At 39.5% G+C, this 26972-nt stretch overlaps 1 protein-coding gene and 1 long non-coding RNA gene across 3 annotated transcripts in view; one reads left to right on the top strand and one right to left on the bottom strand.

Moving 5' to 3' along the window:
• The window catches only part of LOC127489452 (uncharacterized), a 96902-nt gene that overhangs the window by 18492 nt on the left and 51438 nt on the right, over window positions 1-26972 (bottom strand). Inside the window, exon 3 of one of the 2 annotated variants that reach the window (XR_007917375.2) lies at window positions 6999-7184. The exons of the other annotated variant lie outside the window; for it this stretch is intronic. This is a non-coding gene — a long non-coding RNA (uncharacterized lncRNA). The remainder of the gene's footprint in view (window positions 1-6998; window positions 7185-26972) is intronic. 2 annotated transcript variants of the gene reach the window in all.
• Window positions 11557-18903, top strand: LOC127484096 (zinc finger protein 268-like). Its single transcript, XM_070058246.1, has 3 exons — window positions 11557-12142; window positions 12387-12479; window positions 14829-18903. Exons 1-3 carry the CDS (start codon window positions 11989-11991, stop codon window positions 16580-16582), a joined length of 2001 nt encoding a protein of 666 aa, XP_069914347.1. The 5' UTR covers window positions 11557-11988; the 3' UTR covers window positions 16583-18903.

Raw genomic sequence — 26972 nt, 5'->3', positions numbered from 1 at the left:
TTCTGAGTAATAGTGTTAAAATAGACATTAAGCTACAACACTTGGTTTATGCCTTTTTTTTTTTTTTTTTGGACAGGCAGAATTAGACAGTAAGAGAGAGAGACAGAGAGAAAAGTCTTCCTTCCATTGGTTCACCCCCCAAATGGCCACCATGGCTGGTGTGCTGTGCCAATCCAAAGCCAGGAGCCAGGTGCTTCCTCCTGGTCTCCCATGTTGGTGCATGGCCCAAGCACTTGGGCCATCCTCCACTGGCTTCCCAGGCCACAGCAGAGAGCTGGACTGGAAGAGGAGCAACCAGGACAGAACTAGCTTCCTGACTGGGACTAGAACCCGGAGTTCTGGTGCCACAGGTGGAGGATTAGCCTGGTGAGCTGCAGCACTGGCTATGCTTTGGCAACTGATAATGTCTCTGACAACTTTAGGTCTCTGTATTGCAACCAATGAAAGCATCCAGAATAGCCGTAGTGATACCAACAGGCAGAAGAATGGTGTCCAGCTGAACTTAAGTGGCTTTTCTTGTTTGCTAGAGAGGTGGTTTTCTGCAGTAACCTGACATCTGGACATAGACAGTAGACATTGGAGGCCATCCTCTCTGCCAAGTGGGGTATGCCAAGTTTGGATCCATTCTATGGTAAAGAGGCCTCAGTAGACATGCTCAGGTTTTATTGTTCTATATCCATGGCCAGAGTCCTAGTAGACAACATGCCTTACACAAAAACCCAAGGAATATAAGATATTAGCCCTGTTTGTTCTTCACAATGTGTCAAATAGTGTCATTCAAGGAGGATGTCAATCAATGTGATGTATGCTTGTATTCCCATTGGAAAAATTGTGTTTGCTGGCAAAATCAATGAGGTGCCAATGTATATCCTAAAAGTGTCCCTTCAAAGTGAAGGCAGAGACTGAGGGACTTTTGGAAAAGCTTTGAAGAAAATGCAATCTCCACACTTGTAATAGTGGAGACACATCATTTATCTATTGAAGCATCAGATACATTGATATTGATATATGGTACAGTGGACATAATGGGTGACACATAGGATTAAGATTTAGTCGTCTAACTTGAGATGATATTTATTTTTTCCAGATTTAATAGATAAAATTGGGCTGCCAATAGGGGCAGTGTGGTGGTGCAGTGGGTTAATGCCCTGGCCTAAAGTGCCAGCATCCCATATGGGCTCTGGTTCAAGACCTGGCTGCTCTGCTTCCTGTCCAGCTCTCTGCTATGGCCTGGGAAAGCAGTAGAAGATGGCCCAAGTCCTTGGGCCTCTGTCCCCATGCGGGAGACCTGGAAGAAAGAAGCTCCTGGCTTCTGGCCTTGGATTGGTGCAACTCCGGCCATTGTGGCCATCTGAGGAGTGAACCATCAGATGGAACACCTCTCTCTCTGTGCCTCTCCTCCCTCTGTGTAACTTTGACTTTCAAATAAATAAATAAATCTTTAAAAAAAACAAACAAACAAAAAAAATTGGGCTGCCAAATGGAGAATAGTTGAAATAATCACCTTTTTTGATAATTAAGTCTAAGGTAAAAAATTTTAATGCATGAAGACCTTGAGTTGTTTTTTTGTGTGTGCGTTTAGAGCCATCTTAATAATTTTAGTTTGTGATCTATGAATTTTTATTTTCTGTAGCCAAGTAACTTACAAACTTTATTACTCACAATGTTAGACCATCTCTGCCACCTGTGGGATTTTTTGAGTACATCTGACTATTGAAAATTTAGGCAGTACTATAGTAAAGTGAGATGTACCAAGTAAATTAATTATTTTTCTTCTGATACATGTTTTGAAACTTTTTTAAAATTTCTGTTGAATACCCTGCTTAAATTTAGTGGGATCCCTGGATAAGACAGTTATTTGAGCCTCACTACTGATTGCACCTATGAAACTTGATGAATAAGTGCATAATAAAACCTGCAAAAGTTGATGTATATCTTACGGTGTAGGACTCAAGAATCAATATCTTTTAAAAACAAATTTAAAATTTTTATTTGTATCAAGTTATGTACTTTTCAGAAATGCATTCATATAAACAACCACAATTTATTCACCTCATATTTTCTTTCTCTAAATTTTAGGAAATATTTATTGAGGCTTGTGCTGTGGTCTAGCAAATAAAGACTCCACCTGCAGTGCCAGCATCCCATATGGGCACTGGTTCATATCCCAGTTGCTCCACTCACTTCTCATCCAGCTCTCGGATAATGTGCCTGGGGAAACACCAGGAGATGCCACAAGTCTTTGGGCTCTTGCATCCATGTGGGAGACCCAGAAGAATCTCCTGGATCCTGGCTTCTTATTGACCTCTGCCATTGCTACCATTTGGGGAGTGGAGTAGTAGATGGATGATCTCTATATGTCCTTCTCTGAAACTCTGCCTTTCAAATAAATAAATAAATCTTTAAAAATATTTATTAATTTGACAGGCATAGTTACACAGAGGTCTTCCATTCATTGATTCATTGATCAAAATGACTGCTATGGCTAGGAGTGGGCCAGGCTGAAGCCAGGATGTTCATCTTGGTCTCCCATGTGGGTGGCAGAGGCCCACACACGTGGGCCGTCTTTTGCTGCTTTCCCAGGTCCAATATCAGGTAGCTGGGTCACAAGTAGAGTGACTAGAACAAAAACTGGCACATGTATGATATGCCAGAATTGTAAATAGCAGCTTAATCCACTGTGCTACAGTGCTAGCCTCATCTACATTTTTGTTATATATCTTTCTTTTAATCTTTTGCTTTTTTTCCTCTTTCTCTGGTTTAGGTCTTTAGATTCTAAAGCCATAGTTTACTTATTTTTTTTAAAGATTTATTTTTTGAAAGGCAGAGTTACACAGAGAAGGGGGGAGACAGAGAAAGATAAAAATGTCTTCCATCTGCTGATTCACCTCCCAGAGGGCTACAAATGCCAGGGCTGGGCCAGTGTGAAGTCAGGAATCAGGACCTTCATTTGGATTTCCCTGATAGATTCAGAGCCTCAAGTACTTGGGCTATCCTCCATCATTTCCCCAGGTGTACTAGCAGGGACCTGGATAAGAAATGGAGCAGTCAGAACTCAAACTGGTACCCACATGGATGCCAGCCCCATGGGGAGTGGCTTAACTGACTGCACCACAGTGCTAGCCCCATCAATTTGTAATTTTTATATTTCTCTGAAAACTTGTGTGGATCATGTAGGTGGCAGCAGATAATGCAGGCAGAGGTGGACATTGTTTAGTTTGCCAAATTCACCATAACAAATTACTGAACATTGGATTGTTTAAATAAAGACATTTATTTTCACATAGTTCTGTAAGTTGGAAGTCCAAGATCAAAGTGTCAGTAAGTTTGCTTTCACCTGACAACTCCCTGGCTTCCATCCAGTCAGATATCATCTTGCTGTGTCATCTCATATTTCCTTTTTTCATGTCCATCTCTTGTTTCTCTTATAAGGTCATCAGTCTGGGTTAAAGTCTCACACATTTGATTTTTTTACTTTAATTGTGCCATTAAAGGCACCATCTCCAGATAGAGTCACACTGCAGGTTAAAGCTTGAAGATAGAAACTTTGGAGAGACACAGTTCAGTGCATCACGATGGAAAGCACCCAGATGTCTGCCTAATGGGCAGCCAACTCTAAGTAGGACTTCCTGTGTAGAGTGAGTCTTAGGATTCCTTTTGTTATTATTTTAATACTTTCTTACCAACCTGGGTGCATGCATGTACCCAACAAATTATCTGTCTACACCTACACAAACTAGAATATAGATTACTAATAGTAGTGTACATGTAAAATCAATATGGTAGTCCATTAGATAGAATATTTTGAAACTAAAACTGATGAGTAGAAAAATAACAAAGTCTGGCCAGCACCATGGCTCACTAGGCTAATCCTCCACCTAGTAGCACCAGCACACCAGGTTCTAGTCCTGGTCAGAGCACCAGATTCTGTCCCGATTGCCCCTCTTCCAGGCCAGCTCTCTGCTGTGGCCAGGGAGTGCAGTGGAAGAAGGCCCAAGTGCTTGGGCCCTGCACCTGCATGGGAGACCAGGATAAGTACCTGGCTCCTGGCTTTGGATCAGCACAATGCACCAGCCACAGCATGCCGGCTGCAGCGGCCATTGGAGGGTGAACCAATGGCAAAAGGAGGACCTTTCTCTCTCTCTCACTATCCACTCTGCCTGTAAAAAAAAAAAAAAAGAAAAGAAAAAGAAAAATAACAAAGTCTGAGCTCCATTATGGTATATATGATATCTACTATTCATATTTTAAATAAATCACTATGAGAAATATAACAAAAATATTCACACCTTACAGATCCATTTACATGCAGGTTAATCAGGTAGTATTGAAATTACAACAAAAGGAATTTTTTTTTTTTTGACAGAATCCGGCGCCCCAACCAGGACTAGAACCTGGTGTGCCGGCGCCGCTAGGTGGAGGATTAGCCTATTGAGCCTCAGCGCCGGCCAACAAAAGGAATCTTAAGACTCTATACAGTAAGTGTAATATTCCATATTAATTTCCTCATACAATGTGACTTCTTTTCTGCACGATACATTCTATACTTATTTGTGAATATGGCTATTAATTCATAAGGAAATGTGTGAGTGTGTCTACTGACCTAATATGCTTAATTCAGGAAACAGACCTTTTGTGCATGTGGGAAAGGTGCCATTCAATGTTATCCTCTGTTTTTACAAAATATGTTAATGAATCAAATAATTAGAAAATAAAACATGATGAGACAATGCTGGTTGGTACATTACTGTGTATTAGTGATGAGTAGCTCAAGATTGACCTCAACTTTTAGTCCTTAAGGGATCCTGAATTAGTTTCTCTGTGTTCATCACTCTCTCTATATCACAGGGGCTATATATTTCATTCTTCAATACGTACTAATAAGGTATTAGAGCTCTTCTCTCTGACTCAGTGCTTGAAATTATAAATGCCAGCCATTACTCAGAAGGTATAACTAAGATGACCCAGGGAGAGAAAGTGAGTTGTAAAAGGCCAATCAACAACAACTTAGAGTAGCCTTCCTACTTTCTTCTCAGGAATCCCCACAGAATCTTCATCTCCAATTCCAAAATGAGCAATTTTTGCTGGTAGAGGTATGTGGCTACCCCTATAGAGAGCAATAACTCCTGGAAAGGACATGGGAATCCACTATACCACTGTAGTTCTTTTATGCCTGCAACTTGATTTTCTGTTTAAATTGTACGATGCTGGGAACTAAGAAATAATTTACTTCTATGTCTGAGGTGAAATTACTTATGATTGAAGCTCAAGACTGAGGTCCTGGCATTGGCACTGTGACATAATAGATTAAGCATCTGCCTGCAGTGCCAGCATCCCATATGGACACCAGTTCATACCCCAGCTGCTCCTCTTCTGATCCAGCTCTCTAGTATGACCTGGGAAAACAGTAGAAGATGTGCCCATTCACCAGTGTGGGAGACCCAGAGGAAACTCCTGGTTCCTGGCTTCAGATCAGCCCAGCTCTGGCCATTGTGGCTATTTGGAGAGTGAAGCAGTAGTTGGAAGACCTCTCTGTCTCTGCCTCTCTCTTTCTATCTATAACTCTGCCTCTTAAGTAAATAAATCTTTTTAAAAAAATTCGGTAAATATAGAAAAAGAGACTGACCTCCCTCAATTTGCATAATAAAGTCACTGAAAGGCAATTACCAGATTAGAGATGATACAAGAATTTGAACAGCACAATTAATACATTATACATAGAAAACTGACCAATAGCTGTGAACCAAGAGTCAATGGTCTATGCTACTACCATTCAAATCCCCAAGAAGTTGATCATAATTTCATGCCCATTCTCATTTAGACAGGAAAATGAGTAAAAGCAGGAACTCCATGACATCCTGTCTTTGCCTAGTTTGTGGGAGAAAGTACAATTCTTAAAAAAATAAGGTTTTGTTAAATATATACAGATGACTTGGCTGAAAAGCCCATGAGAGTATTTCAGGCATGGAAAGCCAAGACGCTCTGGCAAAAAAAAAAAAAAAAAAAAAAAAAAAAAAAACACAACACAACCTAAATGAAAGATCTCTGTGAGTGAGATCCCAGTGGAAAGAACAGGTCTTCAAAGAAGGAGGTACCTTTCTCTGAAGGGAGGAGAGAACCTCCACTTTGACTATGACCTTGTCTAAACAAGGTAAGAGTCAGAGAACTCAGAGGGCTTCCATAGCCTTGGAAACTCATGACTGGAGCATAGGGAGATTACTGATGCCATAGACAGGAGTGTCAATTGGTAAAGTCAACAACAGGAGTCATTGTGCACTTACTCCTCATGTAGGATCTCTGTCCTTAATGTGCTGTACATTGAGATTTAATGCTATAACGAGTACTCAAACAGTATATTTCACTTTGTGTTTCTATGGGGGTGCAAACTGCTGAAATCTTTACTTAATGTATACTAAACTGATCTTCTGTAAAAAAAAAAAAAAAAGAAAGAAAGAAAGAAATTATCAATTCCCAACTTGACCCTCACTGGGATTAAACATGACAATAGGTCTGATCTGATTTCATCATCATTTAAAAAATCATCTATTATTTTTCACTTTATGTTTCTGTGTGGGAGCAAACTGTTGAAATCTTTACTTAATGTATGCTAAGCTGATCTTCTGTATATTAAGAGAATCAAAAATGAATCTTGATGTGAATGGAAGGGGAGAGGGAGTGGGAAAGGAGAAGATTGCGGGTGGGAGGGACGGTATGGGGGGAAGCCATTGTAATCCATAAGTCGTACTTTGGAAATTTATATTCATTAAATAAAAGTTAAAAAAAATATATACAGATGACTGGATGAAGTGATGAATAGATCCATTTCAGTAACTTTTGGGTATAGAATTGCCAGGTACTACAATTTTAAATATTCACAAATCTTTCAGAAGACACTCACTTTGTTTTCTAACCATATTAATCCATTTAAAGTATTAGAATAATTTTCCTCACTCTGAAAAACAATCCGAATGAACAAAATTTAGTTGATATTACCTTACCTCATCCATAAGTTATGAAAGCCCAGGGGGCCAGCACCATGGCTCACTTGGTTAATCCTCCACCTGCAGTGCCGGCATCTCATATGGGTGTCAGGTTCTAGTCCTGGTTGCTCCTCTTCCAGTCCAGCTCTCTGCTGTCACCCAGGAGGGCAGTGGAGAATGGTCCAAGTGGTTGGGCACCTACACCTGCATGGGAGACCAGGATGAAACACCTGGCTTCTGGCTTCAGAGCAACACAGTGCTGGCTGTGATGGCCATTTGAGGAGTGAACCAAACTTCATTCCACACTCATGATTTCCAGAAATGGAGGTCTGTGAAACCTAGTCTGCCCTACACTTGGTATCTTGAATTATGCTGCTGCCCCCTGTACCTCAGTAATTCTTCCTGGTAGCTCAAGGAACATCTGTGAGGGTCTCTGCATGTAAAATGATGAAATTACATTTCAGGAGATAAGTGGTTTGAGTCACATGATTTGTAGATACCTGGCATCCTAACTTTTGGATGGTGATTTCTATTTTGCCACACTTGTGGGGAGCAACTGGGAGCAACTTGGACTAGACTGTTACTGGAATTAAGACTTATTCTATACATCTGCTTTCCCACAATATGGCGCTGAGAAGGGAGTAACAACTTCTACATAGCTGCCTCCAGTTCAACCAATAAACTATAGGACCTGCTCCTGATTGGAGGAGAGCAGCATACTCGGCGTGTGGGTAGCAGAGTTGGCATTGGTGGAAGAGGACTATAAAGGAGGAGAGAGACAACATGCACCAGGAACATCTAAGGGGAACATCTATCTGAAGGAACACCTGTGCAGTCCCCGAGAGAGCTGGCCGGCGGTATGCCGCTCCCCCGCGGAAGTGGGGAATGTGGCAGGGGGAACCGTCCTTCCACGGAGGTGGAAGGGTCGGTAGCCAACCCGGGAAGAACCAGCAGCAAACCCGGGAAGGGCCGAGCAGACAAAAGAACAGCGCAGGGTCCTGTGTCGTTCCTCCACGAAGAGGGGGAGCGACAACACTTCATTAAAAAACACATTTATTTTTCAGATTAATTTCAGAAACTGTCACCAGTATTGCTTTAGAAGATTGCCCTGAGCATGACTTTCCCTTTGATCCTGATGTTATGTATGTATTGTGTGACTTCAAAAAGCATATCAAAATTTCCCACTCAGTGTCAATAATTTCTTCTTGAAAGTTTTATCCAATATTTAGTATACATGCAGCTTCAGAAAATTACTGTGAGCTTTTTTCTATTTTCTGAATAGTAAAATTATACTAAATCAGATTTCATATGCTAATAAGTTTCTTAAAATATAAACAAAAAGAATATGACCACATATAAGCAGAAATGTGAAACATTATCTTTTGATCTCCAATGAATTTGTGATTTCCCAGGACTAGATTTTTTAGTATCAGCAGCTTTGCTAAGATACAATTGACAGGCACAGATCATGTAAGATTTTTAAAAATTATTTAAAAGTATATGAGAGAGGGAGACACACTAATCTTCCATCTGCTGAGTCACTCCCTGAGATTGCTGCAATGGGCAGGGCTGGGACAGGCTGAGGCCAAGAGCTTCATCTGGGTCTCCTATATTAGCAGCATTTACCCAAGTACTTGGGCCTTCTTCTAGTGCTTTTCTCAGGCCACTAGAAGGGAGTTGGATCAAACGCAGAACAGCCAGAATACAAACAATGGGGTTGCTTGCATTCCAGGTGGCAGCTTTACTTGCCATGTGGCAGTGCAGGTCTCATGTTTATGGAAACTTCTGCATGAGATTGTGAAGGTCTATTAATTTTATTTTGCATGTAATGCAACTTTCTTCCCTGCTCACCAGGGTGTATCAGCATTTGATGTAGGACAAATCAGAAAATACAATGGTTTAACAAATAGCCATTTGATTTATAATTCTAATTCAATATTTTGGGATGGGCTCATCTGGGCAGTTCCTATCATCAGCTTGGGGTCAGAAATGATGAACTGATCTGAGGTACTGATTAATACTCATGCCTTAGAGATGGTTTCATTTAAAGGTCTGGTAGTTTGTGATAAATCTTGGTAACACCCTATCTTCCAGAAGATAAGGAAAATCTGAGAAGGCAAATACTTTACAAACTATATGTTTGTATCAGATTTGCTGATATCCTGGGGGGTTAAACAAATGAAAAATGAAATCCAGAGTCTTGTAAAGGGATGGATACCAGGAATGGTTTCATTTGGAATCATTACTGGTAAAGTAAGTTAAATTAAATATATATATTAAATATACATTATGTAAATTTGTTCCAATGCAATTTTGCCCAAAAAAATCTGAATCTGTAAATTGCATGCTTTCTATAGAATTTCAGGTCTAAAAAATAAAAAGTGTTCTAAAGTACACACAGATATGGAGTCCTGTGTGATACTTTTGCATTAATAGAAAAATGGTAATTCAAAAATAAGTGTCTTGGCCGGCACCACAGCTCACTAGGCTAATCCTCTGCCTTGCGGCACTGGCACACTGGGTTCTAGTCCCGGTCAGGGTGCCAGATTCTGTCCCGGTTGCCCCTCTTCCAGGCCAGCTCTCTGCTGTGGCCAGGGACAAGTGGAGGATGGCCCAAGTCCTTGGGCCCTGCACCCCATGGGAGACCAGGATAAGTACCTGGCTCCTGCCATCGGATCAGTGCGGTGTGCCAGCTGCAGCGCACTAGCTGTGACGGCCATTGGAGGGTGAACCAATGGGAGAGGAAGACCTTTCTCTCTCTCTCTCTCTCACTGTCCACTCTGCCTGTCAAGAAATAAAATAAAATAAAATAAAATAAAATATAAAAAAATAAGTATCTTCAGTGTAAAATTTAGTGAAGTATAATGTTTATCTCTTTAATAAGCTCATTTATTTGAACAATCACCCTTAAATTTTACTATCTCAATATTACATTATTATTTTATAAATTTGTAGACAATGCTTTCATTAAGCCAATGATAATTATTCAATCTCTACTACTTAATAGAAGTGAATGTGCTTTTTTATATATTTTCTTGTTTAAATATTTCTCCACAGGGAAGCTGATGTTTCCTAGGTTAATATATTCATTATTCTTTGTTCATTGTATTACATTCTTTTTTTTTTCCTCAGTGCAATGTAGAAGGAAACCTGATAAGTTTTCTTTTAACTCCTTCCATTTGTCTTCTCTTCCAGATATGATTCTTGGCACCTTCACATATTTCCAAAACTAAATAAAATTATTACATCCCCTGTAAGTGGTTTTCTTAATTATTGCTCAGCTTGTTGTCAGTTTTCATTTTAGGAGGATTATTATTATTATAGTTTATTAACTAAAATGGAAAAATAAGCATAAAATTTATTCTCAGAGAATGTACACAAACAAGATGAATGATGAATTTGCTATGATTCTGAAATATTACAATCATCTAAGATATGGCTATTTGGCCTCTGGTCTTTCTGTTGCCTTAGCAAAATATACATTTGTTACATGTTTTGAGTTGAAACTTTGAGTACAATATGCTAAATTTTTTGGTCATGATGTCTGAAACAACAAAGATGATGTAGTGAGCAGTGCTTTCATGTGTCCCTGGAAATAAACACTTAGCATTCTGCAAGGTTAAGAGTTACCTATTACTAAAAAACACAAATCAGTTTTCAGTCCTTAATAGTTTTGAGAAGCTGAATTTGATTCAGGGATAGGATCACGAATGTGTGGGGAAAAGAATCTCCTATAGGTTCTTTTATTTTTTAGGATTTATTTATTCAAAAGACAGAGCTACAGAGATTGGGAGAGATGGGCAGAGAGAAAGAGACCCTCCATCTACTGGTTCATTCCCCAAATGACCACAATGGCTGGGACTGGGTCAGACCAAAGCCAGGTGCCTGGAGTGCAATCTTAGTCTCTATATTCATTGAAGGGGTCCAAATACTTAAGCAATCTTTCACTGCTCTTTCAGGAACTTTAGCAGAGATCTGGATTAAAGTGGAGTACTCTGGACTCAAATAGTCTTCACGTGAGATGCCGCCATTGCAGTTGGAAGCTTAACTGGCTGCACCATAATACTGGTGCCTATTGCAAGTTCTTAAACAAATCTCTATGTATTTCTATTGGTCACAAATGCAGGTTATACTACACACTTTCCCAGGTTCTGTTTTTGGGCAATTAATTCCATTGTTTTCACTTTAATTTGATATAATGTTATCTCAGTTCTTCAAATGTATGTTAGTAGAATAAGCATAGTCAAAGTCAAAAACTATTTTCTATTCTTTGTCTTACTTGAATCTTCTCTTATTTAGAAATATTTATGAGCTTGATTGAGAAAGAAGTTGATGGACAGAGAGAGAACAAAAGAGATTACTCCCGTGTACTTATTCACTATAAAAATAGCCATACCGAGCAAAGGTTGGGCAGGACTTAAGCCAGAAGTCAGGAATGGAGTCTAGCTTTTTCTCATTGGTGGCATCACTAGTGCTTCTCCAGCATTAGCTGGGAGTTGGAAACTGGAACTGGCACTGGAATTTGAACCTAGGCACTTTGAAGTAGAAGTAGGGTATCTTAGCTGGCATCATAAACACCAAGATGGATGCCTGCCCTCTTTTTTAAAATATTTTTTTCTGCCATATTTGAAGTGACTTTGCATGGTGTTTTTCTGGAAATTCTTCTCTGGTTATTCCCAACATAGCTCCACTGATGGTTTCTTGTCTTTTCACCTGAATACATTCTTCACCTTAACATAGCTCATTCAAGAGTCAATATTGTCTTCCTTTCAGCCTGCTGTGCAATTCCCCTTGACATATGTGGCCCTTTGTGACCTGAAACTCCTGTTTTCTTCCAGTTGGGGCATTTTTCACAATCTTTAGACCATAGGTTTGACTCCCTGCTGAAAGCTTCTGTGTGGTTGTCCAAATGCTCAACAAGTCTAAAATGAAACTACATCCTTCTTTCTTCCTTCATTCCTATGTATAAAATAAAAATGGTCAGTGTTTATTTTGTGACAGAGTTAATATGTTGACCAGAAGTGTTCTATTACAGGTGATGCTAACATTTGAAGACCTGGCTGTTTACTTTACCTGGGAGGAATGGCAGAACATGAACAAAGCTCAGAAAATTCTGTACAGGGATGTGATGTTGGAGACCTACAGCAGCCTGCTCTCCTTGGGTGAGTGACACCTATAATATGCCCAGTGATAAAATGTTATTGCTGTTTGAAAAAGAAGTGAACACTTTATAAAGTTTAATGGTGGGCAGGTAAAGAATTTGAGTCCATGAATAATCTGAATGTCTACCATCTAGGAAAGGACTCAAATTGGAACATTTGTTGCATAGTTCCTGGAATAACCTGTAGTCCTTTAAATAACTCAAGATAATGATTTCACAAAAGCTTACATTGTTTCCATTAATAGGGAACTGCATTACCAAACCTGATTTGATCTTTAAGTTGGAGCAAGAAGCAGAGCCATGGATGGTGAATGAGTGCCTAAATCAGAGCCTTCCAGGTCAGTATGTACATAATGATGAAGGAGGCCAAGGCATAAAGACTGCAGCAAATGTTGACTGAGGCTCTTTCTATGAATTTCTCCCAAGTGTTATTCCTGATGAAAGCTGGCTTTTTTTGCATCAGACAATGGATTCTAGAGTTTTCTAGGGAAGCCATTATATCTCTAACTCTTTTGTTCTTGATGAAGTTGTTCTTTGACTTAATAAAATTCCAATCCTTTTCTGATGTTACTAAAGATTTTTTTCTAGGTTAGATACATTGCCCTTCTCTGTATTTGATATGTTTCTTTCATGCATTTATTCTTCAGTTCTTGTCAGTTTGGCAAGTTATAGAAACTTGTTTCAGATTGAGTCCCCACTCATGGTTTTGATGAGGCACAGAACTTGCTATTTTAAGGATCTCATGACTGAACCAATGAATGTGAACTCTCTCTCTTTTCTTTCTCAGTGCCTTTCTCATAAAATAAGAAAAAATGGGTTGCTAGAAACATTGGAGGAGGAAGCCTATGGCTGGCAATCTTCTGTTTCATTCTCCCTTCTATCTAATTCTGTGTCTGACTCTCAAGCATATAAATACATAAATAAATGCTAAGAGATGTTCAGAAGTAAGCCTCTGTGCAGTGACATCAGAAATCCTGAAGCTAAGCATGCACTTATATAGAAAAATGAAAATAACTGATCCTAAACTCAACCAAGAAAGTCTTGCAATTCTGAATCCCAAGGTCAAATGAGCTCATTGTTTCATGTTGAATGTCTCAGATTTGGGAGCAAGGTTTGAAGTATGAATTCTGACTCAAGCAAAAAAGATAAGAAAGGCATAGGAAATGAAGATTTTCTTGAAAATAAGAGACAGCTGATAAAAAGCCTCCAGAGACTCAAATTATCACATAAGTGTGTTTATGTAAAAAACTGAAGAGCGATACCCAGGGCTGGTGATTTAAGAATCAGCTACAAAACATTTTTCAAAGAAGGTAAACACATTCTAGGTTGCAAAATTAAATTCTTTAAACCCTTAGGGAGTGTATACCCAAGGTGGTTTATTGTGATGTTTCTGTACCTGTTATCGTTCTGAGAAGCTGAAGATGTTAAATTTCCTTAGGAATATGGGGAAGCTGTCATAGAGTGCAGATAAATGCAGAGTTTCTCATTTGAAAATTCCTTCAAATGCTGTTTACCTGGGAAGACTGAACATGAGACAACTATAGATTTAAATCTTGTCTCTTTTTTTTTTTTTTATTTATTTTTTGACAGGCAGAGTGGGCAGTGAGAGAGGGAGACAGAGAGAAAGGTCTTCCTCTCCCATTGGTTCACCCTCCAATGGCCACCACGGCCAGTGTGCTGTGGCCGGTGCACTGTGCTGATCCGATGGCAGGAGCCAGGTACTTATCCTGGTCTCCCATGGGGTTCAGGGCCCAAGCACTTGGGCCATCCTCCACTGCACTCCCTGGGCACAGCAGAGAGCTGGCCTGGAAGAGGGGCAACTGGGACAGAATCTGGCACCCCAACCGGGACTAGAACCCGATGTGCTGGTGCTGCTAGGTGGAGGATTAGCCTAGTGAGCTGCGACGCCGGCACAAATCTTGTCTCTTAAATTTGATCCTGTTTGAAAGTCAGACACATTTCACTCTTCTTCATGTGCAAGTAACTGATCCAGTAAAACATTCCCATATTTATGGTTGAAATACCAGAGAAGCACAAAACATAAAATTTTAATAATAATAAAAACTAAAGAAGAAGGACCGGGAAAAACTGGTAGCTAGGCAATGGGGGAATATACTGACTAAATATTTGTCCATTCTTTAACATCTTATAGTACTGTCATCATTGTTAAAGACAGTGACAATGAGAGGAGAAAGAGAGAAAGAGATCATTTGGTAGCTCAAGCCCCCAATGCCTATAACAGTTAGATCTGACTAGTCTGAAGCCAAAAGGCTGGAATTTCATCTAGTCTTCCCTGACATATCACAGGGTCCCAAGCACATGAATCATTATTTGCTGCCTTCTAATTTACATACACTAGAGATTTATTGGAATCACAGTAACCAGAGCTCAAACTGGCACTATTTTGAGATGCAGGCACCCTAAGCAGTGAATTAACAAATCTAACAAGGAAAGCCGTTCTGCCATACTTGAATAAAATTCAAGTAGTAAACAGGATAAATCATGATTGAACATTGGGAAATCTATTGGTACAACCAAGAACCATATAATAGGTATAAATAAGTGTCTTTTACTGATTATGTTAAAATCTTATGCCACTTTGATAACAAGCAACTTCATTCCCTTTATATCAGTATTTCAGGAGAAAGCACTTATATGTGATTCAGTGAATTTTTTTCTCATTTCAGTTGCCATGAAAAGTGATGACATAATTAGGACCAACAAGAAAATTCAAGAAAAAAAATTTAATAACATGGCAGAGAAACCTTATGAATGTAATGACTGTGGCAAAGCCTTTGGCTCTAAGTCAGCACTCATGAAACATCAGAGAATTCACACAGGAGAGAAACCATATGAATGTAATGTCTGTGGAAAAGCTTTTGGCCAAAAGTCACATCTCACAGTGCATCAGAGAATTCACACAGGAGAGAAACCTTATGAATGTAAGGACTGTGGAAAAGTCTTTGGCTATAAGTCACTACTCATAACCCATCAGAGGATACACACAGGAGAGAAACCTTATGAATGCAATGCCTGTGGAAAAGCCTTCGCCCGTAAGTCACAACTCATGTCACATCAGAAAATTCACATGGCAGAGAAACCTTATGAATGTAATGACTGTGACAAAGCCTTTGGCTCTAAGTCAGCACTCATGAAACATCAGAGAATTCACACAGGAGAGAAACCTTATGAATGTAATGCCTGTGGAAAAGCCTTTGGCTGGATGTCAGCACTCATCGAACATCAGAGAATTCACACAGGGGAGAAACCTTATGAATGTAATGACTGTGGAAAAACCTTCAACCGTAAGTCACATCTCATAAGTCATCAGAGAATTCACACAGGAGAGAAACCTTATGAATGCAATGGCTGTGGAAAAGCCTTCGGCCAGAAGTCATATCTCAGAGTGCATCAGAGAATTCACACACGGGACAAAGCTTATGAATGTAATGACTGTGGGATAGCTTTTGGCTTGAAGTCAGACCTCATCAAACATCAGAGAATTCACACAGGAGAGAAACCTTATGAATGTAAGGACTGTGGAAAAGTCTTTGGCTATAAGTCACTACTCATAACCCATCAGAGGATACACACAGGAGAGAAACCTTATGAATGCAATGCCTGTGGAAAAGCCTTCGCCCGTAAGTCACAACTCATGTCACATCAGAAAATTCACATGGCAGAGAAACCTTATGAATGTAAGGACTGTAGAAAAGTCTTTGGCTATAAGTCACAACTCATGACCCATCAGAGAATTCACACAGGAGAGAAACCTTATAAATGTAATGACTGTGGAAAAGCCTTTGGCTCAAAGTCACAACTCATAATACATCAGAGAATTCACACAGGGGAGAAACCTTATGAATGTAATGACTGTGGAAAAGCTTTTGGCCAGAAGTCAAATCTCATAAGTCATCAGAGAATTCACACAGGAGAGAAACCTTATGAATGTAATGACTGTGGAAAAGTCTTCAGCCATAAGTCAGAACTCATAGCCCATCAGAGAATTCACACAGGGGAGAAACCTTATAAATGCAATGACTGTGGAAAAGCCTTTTCCAAGAAGTCACATCTTGTAATCCATCAGAAAATTCACACAGGAGAGAAATCTTATGAATGCAATGCCTGTGGAAAAGCCTTTGCCCAGAAGTCACATCTCATAATTCATCAAAGAATTCACACAGGGGAGAAACCTTATGAGTGTAATGACTGTGGAAAAGCCTTCAGCCTTAAATCACATCTCATGATCCATCAGAGAATTCACACAGGGGAGAAACCTTATGAATGTAAAGACTGTAGAAAAGCCTTTGGGCAAAAGTCACATCTCAAGGTCCATCAGAGAATTCACACAGGGGAGAAACCTTATGAATGTAATGTCTGTGGAAAAGCCTTTGGCTCAAAGTCACAACTCATAATACATCAGAGAATTCACTCAGGGTAGAATCCTTATGAATGTAATAACTGTGAAAGAGTCTTCAGATATAAGTCACAGCTCATAATCTATAAGAGAATTCACACAGAAGAGATGCCTTATGTATGCATTCCCTGTAGAAAATTCTTTCTGTGAAAATCCCACCTTGTCAGAGAATTCACATAAGGGAGAAACATGAGTGTAATGACTGTGGGAAAACCTTTGGCCAGAAGTCACAACTTATAATACTGCAGAGAATTCACACAGGTGGCCATGGGTTTATCATAAGTTGCCTTGATTGTGTTGAGAAATGCTCCTTTTATACTCACTTTAAAGATTTTTACCAACAAAGGGTATTGTATTTTTTCAAATGCTTTCTCTGAATCAACTGAGATAATCATATCACTTTTGTTCCTCAGTTTGCAATGGGAAGAATCACATTTAATGATTTGGAAATGTGGAACCATCTCTGCATATAGTGATAAATACCACTTGTTCCAGGTGAATGATCTTTTCTGATGTGTTGTTGGTTTCAATTAGCTAGTATTTTGTTGAGGATATCTGCATCTGTGTTCATCAGAGATATTGGTGTGTAGTTCTTTCTCTATTATCTTTTTCTGGTTCAGGAATCATGATGCTGGCTTTATACAAGGATGTTAGGGGTACTCCTATAAGGAAAAGGCAGAAGAAACAGAAAGGAGACTGGATACAAATGCACAGCAAGTCTGAATTTATTCAAAGAAAATTAACTCATAGTGGTTGATCAGTTGCCAGTGTAAACATAGAATAAATACATGGCTTGAGGGTCAAGACTTCAGGATTTGGGCATTTTTATATCTTAGGCTGGCTATGGGTGGGGGTGGTGTTAAAAGTTGGAGATGAATTCCTTTATACAGGATCTTCAAGTTTGCTTGTACCAAACCAGTGGTTGAATGCAGGGATTTGGGTGGAGAATAATAGGGTGTGAGAGTGAATTGGGATTCAGTGACAGGGGATGGCTTCATGACTCAATATTGGTAGATTGTGTCCAGGAATCTATCCATTTCTTCTGCATTTCCCAATTTTTGACATACAGAACTTTGTAACACTTTCTGGTGATTCTCTTTATTTCTCTGGTATCTGTTGGTAGATCTTGTTTTTGTCTCTGATTTTACTTATTTAGGCCTTCTCCTTTTTTTTTTGTTGATCAGTTGTGCCAATAATGAATGGATTTTGTTTGTTCAAAAAACCAGCTCTTCATTTTACTGATCTTTTGTAAGTAATTTGCAGTTTGGGCTGTTGTTTTTCTTGGTCCTTGAGATTCATTAATAGCTCATTTGTTTAACACATTTCCAATTTCTTCAGTAGGCACCAGTTGCTCTAAACTTCCCTCTTAACACTGCTTTTGTATTATCCCATAAGTTTTGATGTGATTTATTATCATCTTCATTCATTTCAAGAACTGTTTTGATTTCTTCTATGACCTACTGTTCATTGAGGAGCATGTTGTTCAGTCTCCCTGTGGTTGCATATGATCTAGAGATTCTTGAGTTGTTGATTTCTAGCTTCATTCCATTTTTGTCAGAGAAGGTGCATGATTTGATTTTCACTTTTTTTTAAATTTGCTGAGACTTGCTTTATGGATGACCATATAGTCTATTAAGAAAGTTCCGTGCACTGCTGAAAAGAATGCATATTCTGCAATGATGGGTTGAAAAGTTCTGTAGATAGCAGTTAGGTCCAATTGGTCCATAGTTTGAATTAGTTTTGTTCTTGTTAATTATTTGTCTTGTGGATCTGTTCATTAATGATTTGGGTTGTGAAGTCCCCCATTACTATTTTATTGGAGTCTATGTTTCTCTTTGTATCTTTAACATTTCTTTTAACATCAACATTTCTTTTAAATAGCCAGGACCCTAAGCATTCTGTGCATATACATTTATTTATACTCACATCTTCCTGTTGAATTGATCCCTTAATCATTATATAGTGCCATTCTTTGTCTCTTAATAGTTTTTGTTGAAAGTCTCTTTTCTTTGCTATTAGCATTTCTGCATCTACCCTTTCCTGTGTTCCATTAGCATAGAGAATCTTTTCTTATCCTTTCACTTTCAGTTTGCATGCATCTTTGTTCCTGAGATGTGTTTCTTGCAGGCAGCAAGCAGATGAATTTTGTTTTTAATCCATTCAGCCAGTCTGTACCTTTTAACTGGAGAGTTGAAGCCATTTACATTCAAAGTGACTTTGCCCTGTGATTGTTTCATAAATTTTCCTATTGTTTACATTGGATAACTTTTGTTCTTTTGTTGAAGTATTTTTTGCTTTCACTTTTTTTTTTTTTTACAGGCAGAGTGGACAGTGAGAGAGAGACAGAGAGAAATGTCTTCCTTTGCCGTTGGGTCACCCTCCAATGGTCGCCATGGCCAGCATGCTGCGGCCGGCACACCATGCTGATCCAAAGGCAGGAACCAGGTGCTTATCTTGGTCTCCCATGGGGTGCATGTAAGTACTCCCTGGCCACAGCAGAGAGCTGGCCTGGAAGAGGGGCAACCGGGATAGAATCCGGCGCCCTGACTGGGACTAGAACCCAGTGTGCCACTGCCGCTAGGTGGAGGATTAGCCTATTGAGCCGCGGCGCTGCCATAAAGCTTTCACATTTTTTAAATATTTATTTATTTGAAAAGCAGAGTTATGGAGAGGTAGAGGCAGAGGCCAGAGAGAGAGAGGGGGGTCTTCAATCCACTGGTATACTCCCCACATGGCTACAATGGTTGTAGCTGGACCAATCTGAAACCAGGAGTCTGGAGCTTATTTCAGGTCTCTCATATGTGTGCAGGGGCCCAAGGACTTAGGCCATCTTCAGCTGCTTTTCTAGGCATATTAGCAGGGAGCTGGATCAGAATTGCAGCAGTCAGGACTTGAGCCAGTGTCCATATGGGATGTTGGTGCTGTAGGTAGTGGCATTATCTACAATACAGTGCTACATTATGCTACAATACTGTGCCAGCCCCTCTCATTCATGATGACTTTCTGTGTTTCTTAATGTAGTAGACTGAAAATTCTTCCTAGTTCAATTATGAATGGTCTTCATTTCACTGTCATTCTTAAATAAGAGATTTGCAGGGTGCAGCATTCTGGATTGACAGTGTTGTTCTCTTAAGACTTAGACTATAACCTGCCATTCTCTCCTTGCCTACAGGGTTTCTTATGAGAAGTCCATTGTAAGTCTAATTGGAGATCCTCTGAAAGTAATTTGATGGTTTTTGTGTACATTTTAGAATCTTTTATGTTTTACCATTGAAAGTTTGACTACAATTTTTCACTGTGAATATCTTTTTTATTGGTTATGTCCATTAGGAGTTATATGTGGTTCCTGGATTTGGACAGTCCATTCTTTCTCCAAATTGGGCAATTTTTCTCTATGTATTTCAGTAAATAGATTTACTAATCTATTTTCTCTTTCCATGCCTTCAAGACCAATATGTTGGGTACACTAATAGTATCACATAAATCTCCAACATTGTTTTCAAGTTTTCTAATTTTTTTCTTCTGGGCTTTTTTTTTTTTTTTTTTTTTTTTTTTTTTTTGTCCAACTGAAAGATATCCAAAGGTCTGTCCTGTAGTTCAGATAATCTTTATTCTGCCTCATCACGTCTGTAATCAAGGCTTCCCCCTGCATTTTTATTTGATCTATTTTTCATTTCTAATATTTCATTTTGGTTTGCTTTTAAAATCTCAATTTCATTGGGATGATTTTCCTTCATGTCATTGATTGCTTTTTAATAATGCTGTGGTTAATCTTTTGAATTTCATTTCCAGGATTTTTTAATCTCTTATCTTCACGGTCTAATGTTGAAATGTTATGTTCCTTTGGGGTACTCATAATGCATTTTTATTCTTGTTTCTTGAATTTCTGTGTTTATTTTTAGGCATTTGTAGAGTTAGTTGTTTTTTTCTTTTAATGGCTTTTATCTTTGAACTATATGCTTTTGTGGCTTGGAATATCTGCACTTTAAATAAATAGCAAGAGTTGAATGTTGGATGTGACCAGAGAGCTCTGTTCAGTGCTCCAGGATGCAACAAGTATTCAGGGTTACAACCAAGTTGGGCACCATAGATGACCTCCTTTTAACAGAGGGGGAAATGGTCACCTCTGTTGGTATGATCACCCCCATGCCTCCTCTCCAAGCTGAGCAATGCAGTGTTATTCCCCAGTGGGTTCAAGATTCATCAACATCACTGTATGAGCCACATGAATGACCTATGCAGTCCTCACTAAGAGTGCAGTGCCCACTGCAATGACCAGCCCCAGGAAACCAAGGAGGTCTGAGTATGTGAATCCACACCCAGTGATTGATCCAGAGACTCAGCTATACCTTGCACTGTCTCATGTAACCACAGAGTCCACACAGTTTCAGCACACAAGTCTGCTACAATCTCTGGGTGCAGAGTTTCTACTCTTGATCTGCCAGCTTGTCCAGTGACCAGAAAAACGCATATTCCCTGAGACAGCTCCACTGATGCAGCTTGATCCCCAGAACCTGTTTTATACCTTACTCGGGTTGCCTCAGAGTTCTTCATGGTTGTCTTACCACCTCTCTGACTTTGGCTGCAGCATCTGTGTGTTGTGTCCTTGTTCATGCTGCATGTCCATATCTTCTACACAGGTCTATGGCAGTCCTCTACCTTTTATAGTTTCCAATGTGATTTTCTCTCTCATCTCCACTGAGAGTGCATTACCTATACTTTTTTTTTTTCTATTTATCCCTAGCCTAATGCAGTGCTTTGCTCTCTAATCAACCATCTTGGAATCTCCTAAACCTTATTTCCCACAATAAAAGATTTATATGTATGTATGCAGGTGTGTATTCATTTTGTTTTCATTAGAGCAAATGACTTGTCCATGGTATATTATAACAGTTTATCTTCTCTGCAGAAAAAGTAAAGGATTTCTCTTAACACTTCAAATCACCAAACAAGATAGTTCCATTTGCTTTTGGTTCTCAGTGGTGTATTTACATCTTCCTGGTTTATACCATCATGACAGTTTTGCATTTTAAGAAAAATATATTTTTCAAAAGCCTGTATTTTTATCATCTTTGTAGTTTTCCTTTGGATTGTTATGTTTAAAAGTCTTCTAAAGCAAAACTTGGCTCAAGCAGTCAAATGTGCACACTGATATGTGACTGATTTCACAAATTTCTTATTTAACTGGGCTGATCTTTGCCAAACAATGTTTAATAGCTATCATGGAACAATCATTTCATTTTAAATTCTCTAGAAACCAAAATGACTTTTCAACATAGAAACATTCACTTCCTCATGTGTCAGTGAAATAAAACTATGGATAGTAAGTATATAATATATCTCACCCAGATAGATTTTACTTCTTAATGTTTAGAAAACTATCTGAGAGGTAGAGAAATTTAATTCTCCAAATGTCTGAAATGCTTCTGGGCCAGGAGGCCCTGAAGCCAGAGGCTAGGAATTTAATCCTGGCTTCCCACATTGGTGGCAGGAATTTGATTACTTAGCCAACCCTACAGACCCCAAGAGCTGTGTTATCAAGACCATGGAGTCAGGAGCTAGAATTCAGAGAAAAAGCAAATACTCAGAAGAGGGATGGGTGTCTTTACCTACATCATCATAACCAGGTCAAATGTCCAGCCCAGATGCATTTCAAATGAACATATTAGGGTTGTTAATTTTTATCAACATTGAAGATTTTAGTATTCCTCTCTTCTTCCTTAAAAGTTTACTTAATTATTTGAAAAGCAAGGTTGGAGAGGGAAAGAGGGGGAGAGAAAGAGACAAAGAGAGAGAAACCATCCTTCAACTGGTTCACTCCCTAAATGGCCATAATGGCTGGGACTCATCTAGATGGAAGCCAGGATTTTCTTCCAGGTAGCCCTTGTGGGTGACAGGGGCCCAAGCACTTGAGACATCCTCTACAACTTTCTGAGGCCATTAGCAGGGACTTCGATCAGAAGCAGAGATACTGGGATCTGAACCTGCACCCATATTAGATGCTGAAGTAGCAGGCTGTGGCTTTGCCTGCTTCAACACAATGCCATCCCAAAATATTTTCTTGATTTATTGCTTGAAAACCAAAGTTACAGAGACAGAAGGAGAGACAGGTCTTCCATTCACTAGTTCCTTCCCTGAATGGTCACAATTTCCAGCACTGGCCAGGCTGTAGCTAGGAGCCAAGAGTCCTATCCAGGTCTCCCATGTAAATGCAGAAGCCCAAGCATTTGGTTCATCTTCTGATGAGGCACTGTAGCAGGGAGCTGCATTGGAAGTGGAACAAATGGGCTGTGAACCAGCACCTATATGGGATGCTGCCATGCAGGTTGCATCTTAACCTACTACAACACAGCACTGGCCCTTCTCTGAGTTAATCATCATCAGTATTTATAAGATAGAATAAAAGGTGATGACTCTGTAAATCTAAGCTGAACACATTGTAGAATAACCTGAATTATAATATTTCTTCCAAAATGAAAAGGTATTACTGAGTAAAATCAAAGTCATTAACTGTAAGTGTCATTTAGGTTTTGTGCTATTCCTTTTTTGTATGAAATTTAGAGATAAATAAATTTTTCATGTGCTGACAACATTACAGAGATTTCAATCATTTTTTCTCAGTTGTCAATTTATTAAGAGCCCCACTAGAGTTAGAGAATAGAATATCCACTAACAGAATTTTATGCTTCATATTTTCAGTGTACTTTAATCAACTTGGTCTCATCAAACTCTGGTCTAGGGGGTAATAGAATATTTGGCTTGGAGCAATGCTCATCTGCAGCAATTGCACAGGTTTTATCAGAAATTATAGTTTGATGTTAGGATCCTTTTAAAGGATATAGGAACTATACAGAACATTGAATTTGGAAAATAAACAGGTTTCATTCAGTTCATGCCTAGTCCAGGACTTCACCACTTTATGATTTAATGTCCTTGGGAAACCAGTTACTTAGTTTCTTTAGGCTTCAGTTTCATTTTCTTTAAAGTTAAGATAATAGAACCATTCCCATTTTTTCCTGAAAACACAAAGTGTTGGAAATATTCTTTAGTATAGAATAACTATTAGCTGTTATTTTTATCATCTTTTTATTTTTACTAGCTAAAAGAATCTAAGTGTCATTTTTGCATGTTATACTATACAAATTTAGGTACAATTAAAAATATTTGAACCTAAGTTGTGTACATTCAACTTTACATTTATAATTTGAAAGTATATTTCTCTACATTTAATAATAAATTCCTTTCATTTCCTCTTTAATTAGATTAATAAGCCATCTCCTACATAATTTTCTAGATACTGTAATTTATTTACTCATTTGCTATTTGTGATGGTACCTTCATATTTTGAAAAAAAGTAAATTAAATGGTGTAATTTTCTTATTTCAAAACTGACCATTGATTTTGGGGCCTGGATTGTTGCTTAGGAGGTAAATCACTGCCTGCAATGTTGGCATCCCATATGAGTGCTGGTTAGAATTCGAGCTTCTCTACTTCTGATCCAACTCCTTGCTAATGGTCTGAAAAAAGCAGCAGAAAATGGCCCAAGTGTTTGGGTCCCTGCATTCTTGTGAGCCATCTTCCTCTGTATCTAGCCAGATGAAAGGAAACAAAAGCATGGAGGTGCACACTCACCCTTAAGGCTCTAGTCTGCAAGTGACACACTTCACTTCCACTCACATTCTTTTTTTTTTTTTTTCTTTTGACTGGTAGTTATAGACAGTGAGAGAGACAGAGAGGAAGGCCTTCCTTCCATTGGTTCACTCCCAAATGGCTGCTATAGCCGGCACTTCGTCAATCTGAAGCCAGGAGCCAGGTGCTTCTTCCCAGTCTCCCATGTGGGTGCAGGAGCCCAAACACTTGGGCCATCCTCCACTGCCCTCCTGGGCCACAGCAGAAAGCTGGACTGGAAGAGGAGCAACCAAGACTAGAACCTGGTGCCCATATGGGATGCCAGCCAGCACTGCAGGTGGAGGATTAACAAAGTGAGCCATGGCGCCAGCCCCTCCACTCACATTCTGCATGAGGGATGTTGGCTCACTGCTTCACTACTACAGAGGAGCAGAATAGGAGCACAGCTGGGAAATGTAGTCTGGCCATTTGTCCTAGAGTCCCATAACTTTGGAAGGTAGTAGCAGATTGTGGTAGATGGCTAGCAGTCTTTCACAAATGCTTTCAGTATGTATTAATAACTGTACTTTGATGATCACACTTGTTTACAAGTCTTGGTGTACCTGGCCAAGGAGAGCTTCTCTATATACACTGCAGAGTGAAACTGCCCAGAGGGTGCATCATCAACTTTAGTAGATATGGCCAAATTGTTTTCAAAGTGACTGTTAACAATCCAAACCATACAGCAATTTACTTTGCTCCAAAACCTAGATACACCTCATACTGTCAAACTTAGTTTATGTTTATTCTAATGAATTTATTTTTTTAAACTTTTTCAAAAAGCTTAACTCAGTGTGGTTAGGATTATCCATATTGAATTCTGCTGATCTCTGGCCTCAGGAAGTAACAAAGGAGTGTTAGAAAAGATCCCAGTTGAAACTAGGCAAGTTTCCTATACCAATTTATTTGATTCTCAATCTGTTCATTATAAGTAGTGGATCTCAGGAGTGAAAGAATTACTGCAATAACTGTCTTTATTAATAACTGCATTTATTAAGCATTTGTGGGATACCCATTATTTCTTCTCTTTTCTTTTCTTTTCCTTCTCCCTTTTCTTTTCTTTTCTCTTCTCTCCTCTCCTCTCCTCTCCTCTCCTCTCCTCTTCTCTTCTCTTCTCTTCTCTTCTCTTCTCTTCTCTTCTCTTCTCTTCTCTTCTCTTCTCTTCTCTTCTCTTCTTTTCTCTTCTCTTCCCTTGCCTTCCCTTCCCTTCCCTTCCCTTCTTTTCTCCCTTCCCTTCCCTTCCCTTCCCTTCCCTTCCCTTCCCTTCCCTTCCCTTCCCTTCCCTTCCCTTCCCTTCCCTTCCCTTCCCTTCCTTTCCCTTCTTTTGCTGTGGCAGCTTTTATTGTTGTACTATGACTCTATAAACAAGTGGAGTGTCTGCTTTCATTGAATCACTAGAGGCTTGTAGTGGTTGTGTCCAGAGAGCTCTGTTCAGGTCTCCAGTGTTAAGTGCATGCTTAAGGTGACACACCCAGGTTTGGTGTGGTAAATCTTCTATCTCTCTATTTTTAATCAGAAGGGAGGTACATTCTTCTCAGCTGATGTCCTCTCCTCAATGGAGACCAGTGCCTGAGTGCTAGCCCCAGTTGGTATAATATTCATCTACTCTGTCCCAAGGACCACACAAAAGATCTATGTAGTCCTCAATGTAAGTTCAGAATCCCCAGCAATGTCTCTCACCAGGTAACCAGGAACCCCCAAGCTTGTGGAGTCTACCACTGAGACTGCTCAAAGTCCCATCCACACTGTGAGTCCTCCCACACATGCTCGGTCTTTTTTTTTAAAGTCCTCATTCAGAAGTTTCACACAGTTGCAAGCTCATAGTCTCCTGGTAATTCCCCCCACCAGAGTCAGGAGTCTCCACTTGGCTGGTTGCTGGGCACAGGCATGAGCTGGCACAGCTGTTACCTATGTCCAAAATGGTACCCACTCTATCAGCTTGTTACAGTACTTGTAACAGGCTTGTAAAGTGATCAGGGAGAGAGAAAGATGTTTTTCCTGTCTTTTCTTGCTTCTGTAGTTTGGCTGGTACACTTTCACCCATGGGGTTCCAAGCCTTGTTTCCTCTAGGCTCTACCTGCTTAGTAGCTTGGGCTGCTGCAGTCTGGCCTCACCTCACTTTCCAGCACTGCTGTGTAGGTTCTTGGCTATTGAAGTCCTGAGCTGTGGGTGCCCCTCCCCATTCCATCTTGGAATCTCCAATGTCAATTTCAAACAAAGAATGTAACTCCCATTAAATGAGTTTTTCAGTTATAATGGGGAGAATCAAGCAGGAGTTCATAGTATTCTTTTAAGAAAGATTTTTATTTTATTTGATAGGCCATGTGACTGGCGGGAAAGTCAAAGAGAAACGAATTTTCTATTCACTGGTTCACACCTTAAATGGCCTTGATGGGCCAGGCTGGGCTAGACTGAAGCCCAGAATTCCATTTTGGTGTCCTCCAGGGGTGGCAGGTCCCAAGTACTTGGACCATCATTGCCTTCCTTCCCATGTGCTTTAGCAGGGAGTTGGATTAGAGAGAGTACCTGGTACTAGAACTAGTGCTTGAATATGGGAGGTTGATTCTTTAGGTGGTGCCATAACCCACGGTGCCCCAACACTGGCCCAATGTCAAAGCTCCTATGAGCAAAACTTCAAAATATATGAATATTGATAGAACTGCCAGAAAATAGCCATTGAACAAAATTGATATTTAACAGAGATTCCAATGCCATCTTGAAAGCATATAATATTTATCAAAATGTT

This window comes from Oryctolagus cuniculus, chromosome 15 (genome assembly GCF_964237555.1).
Source record: "Oryctolagus cuniculus chromosome 15, mOryCun1.1, whole genome shotgun sequence".
Taxonomy (NCBI): Eukaryota; Metazoa; Chordata; class Mammalia; order Lagomorpha; family Leporidae; genus Oryctolagus; species Oryctolagus cuniculus.
This window is presented reverse-complemented; position numbering and strand designations above follow the sequence as displayed.

Coding starts and splice junctions, on each gene's coding strand:
- LOC127484096 (XM_070058246.1), top strand. CDS start 11,989: ATGTTGACCAGAAGTGTTCTATTACAGGTGATGCTAACATTTGAAGAC. Junction 12,143..12,386: donor CAGCAGCCTGCTCTCCTTGG/GTGAGTGACACC, acceptor TTCCATTAATAG/GGAACTGCATTACCAAACCT. Junction 12,480..14,828: donor CCTAAATCAGAGCCTTCCAG/GTCAGTATGTAC, acceptor TTCTCATTTCAG/TTGCCATGAAAAGTGATGAC.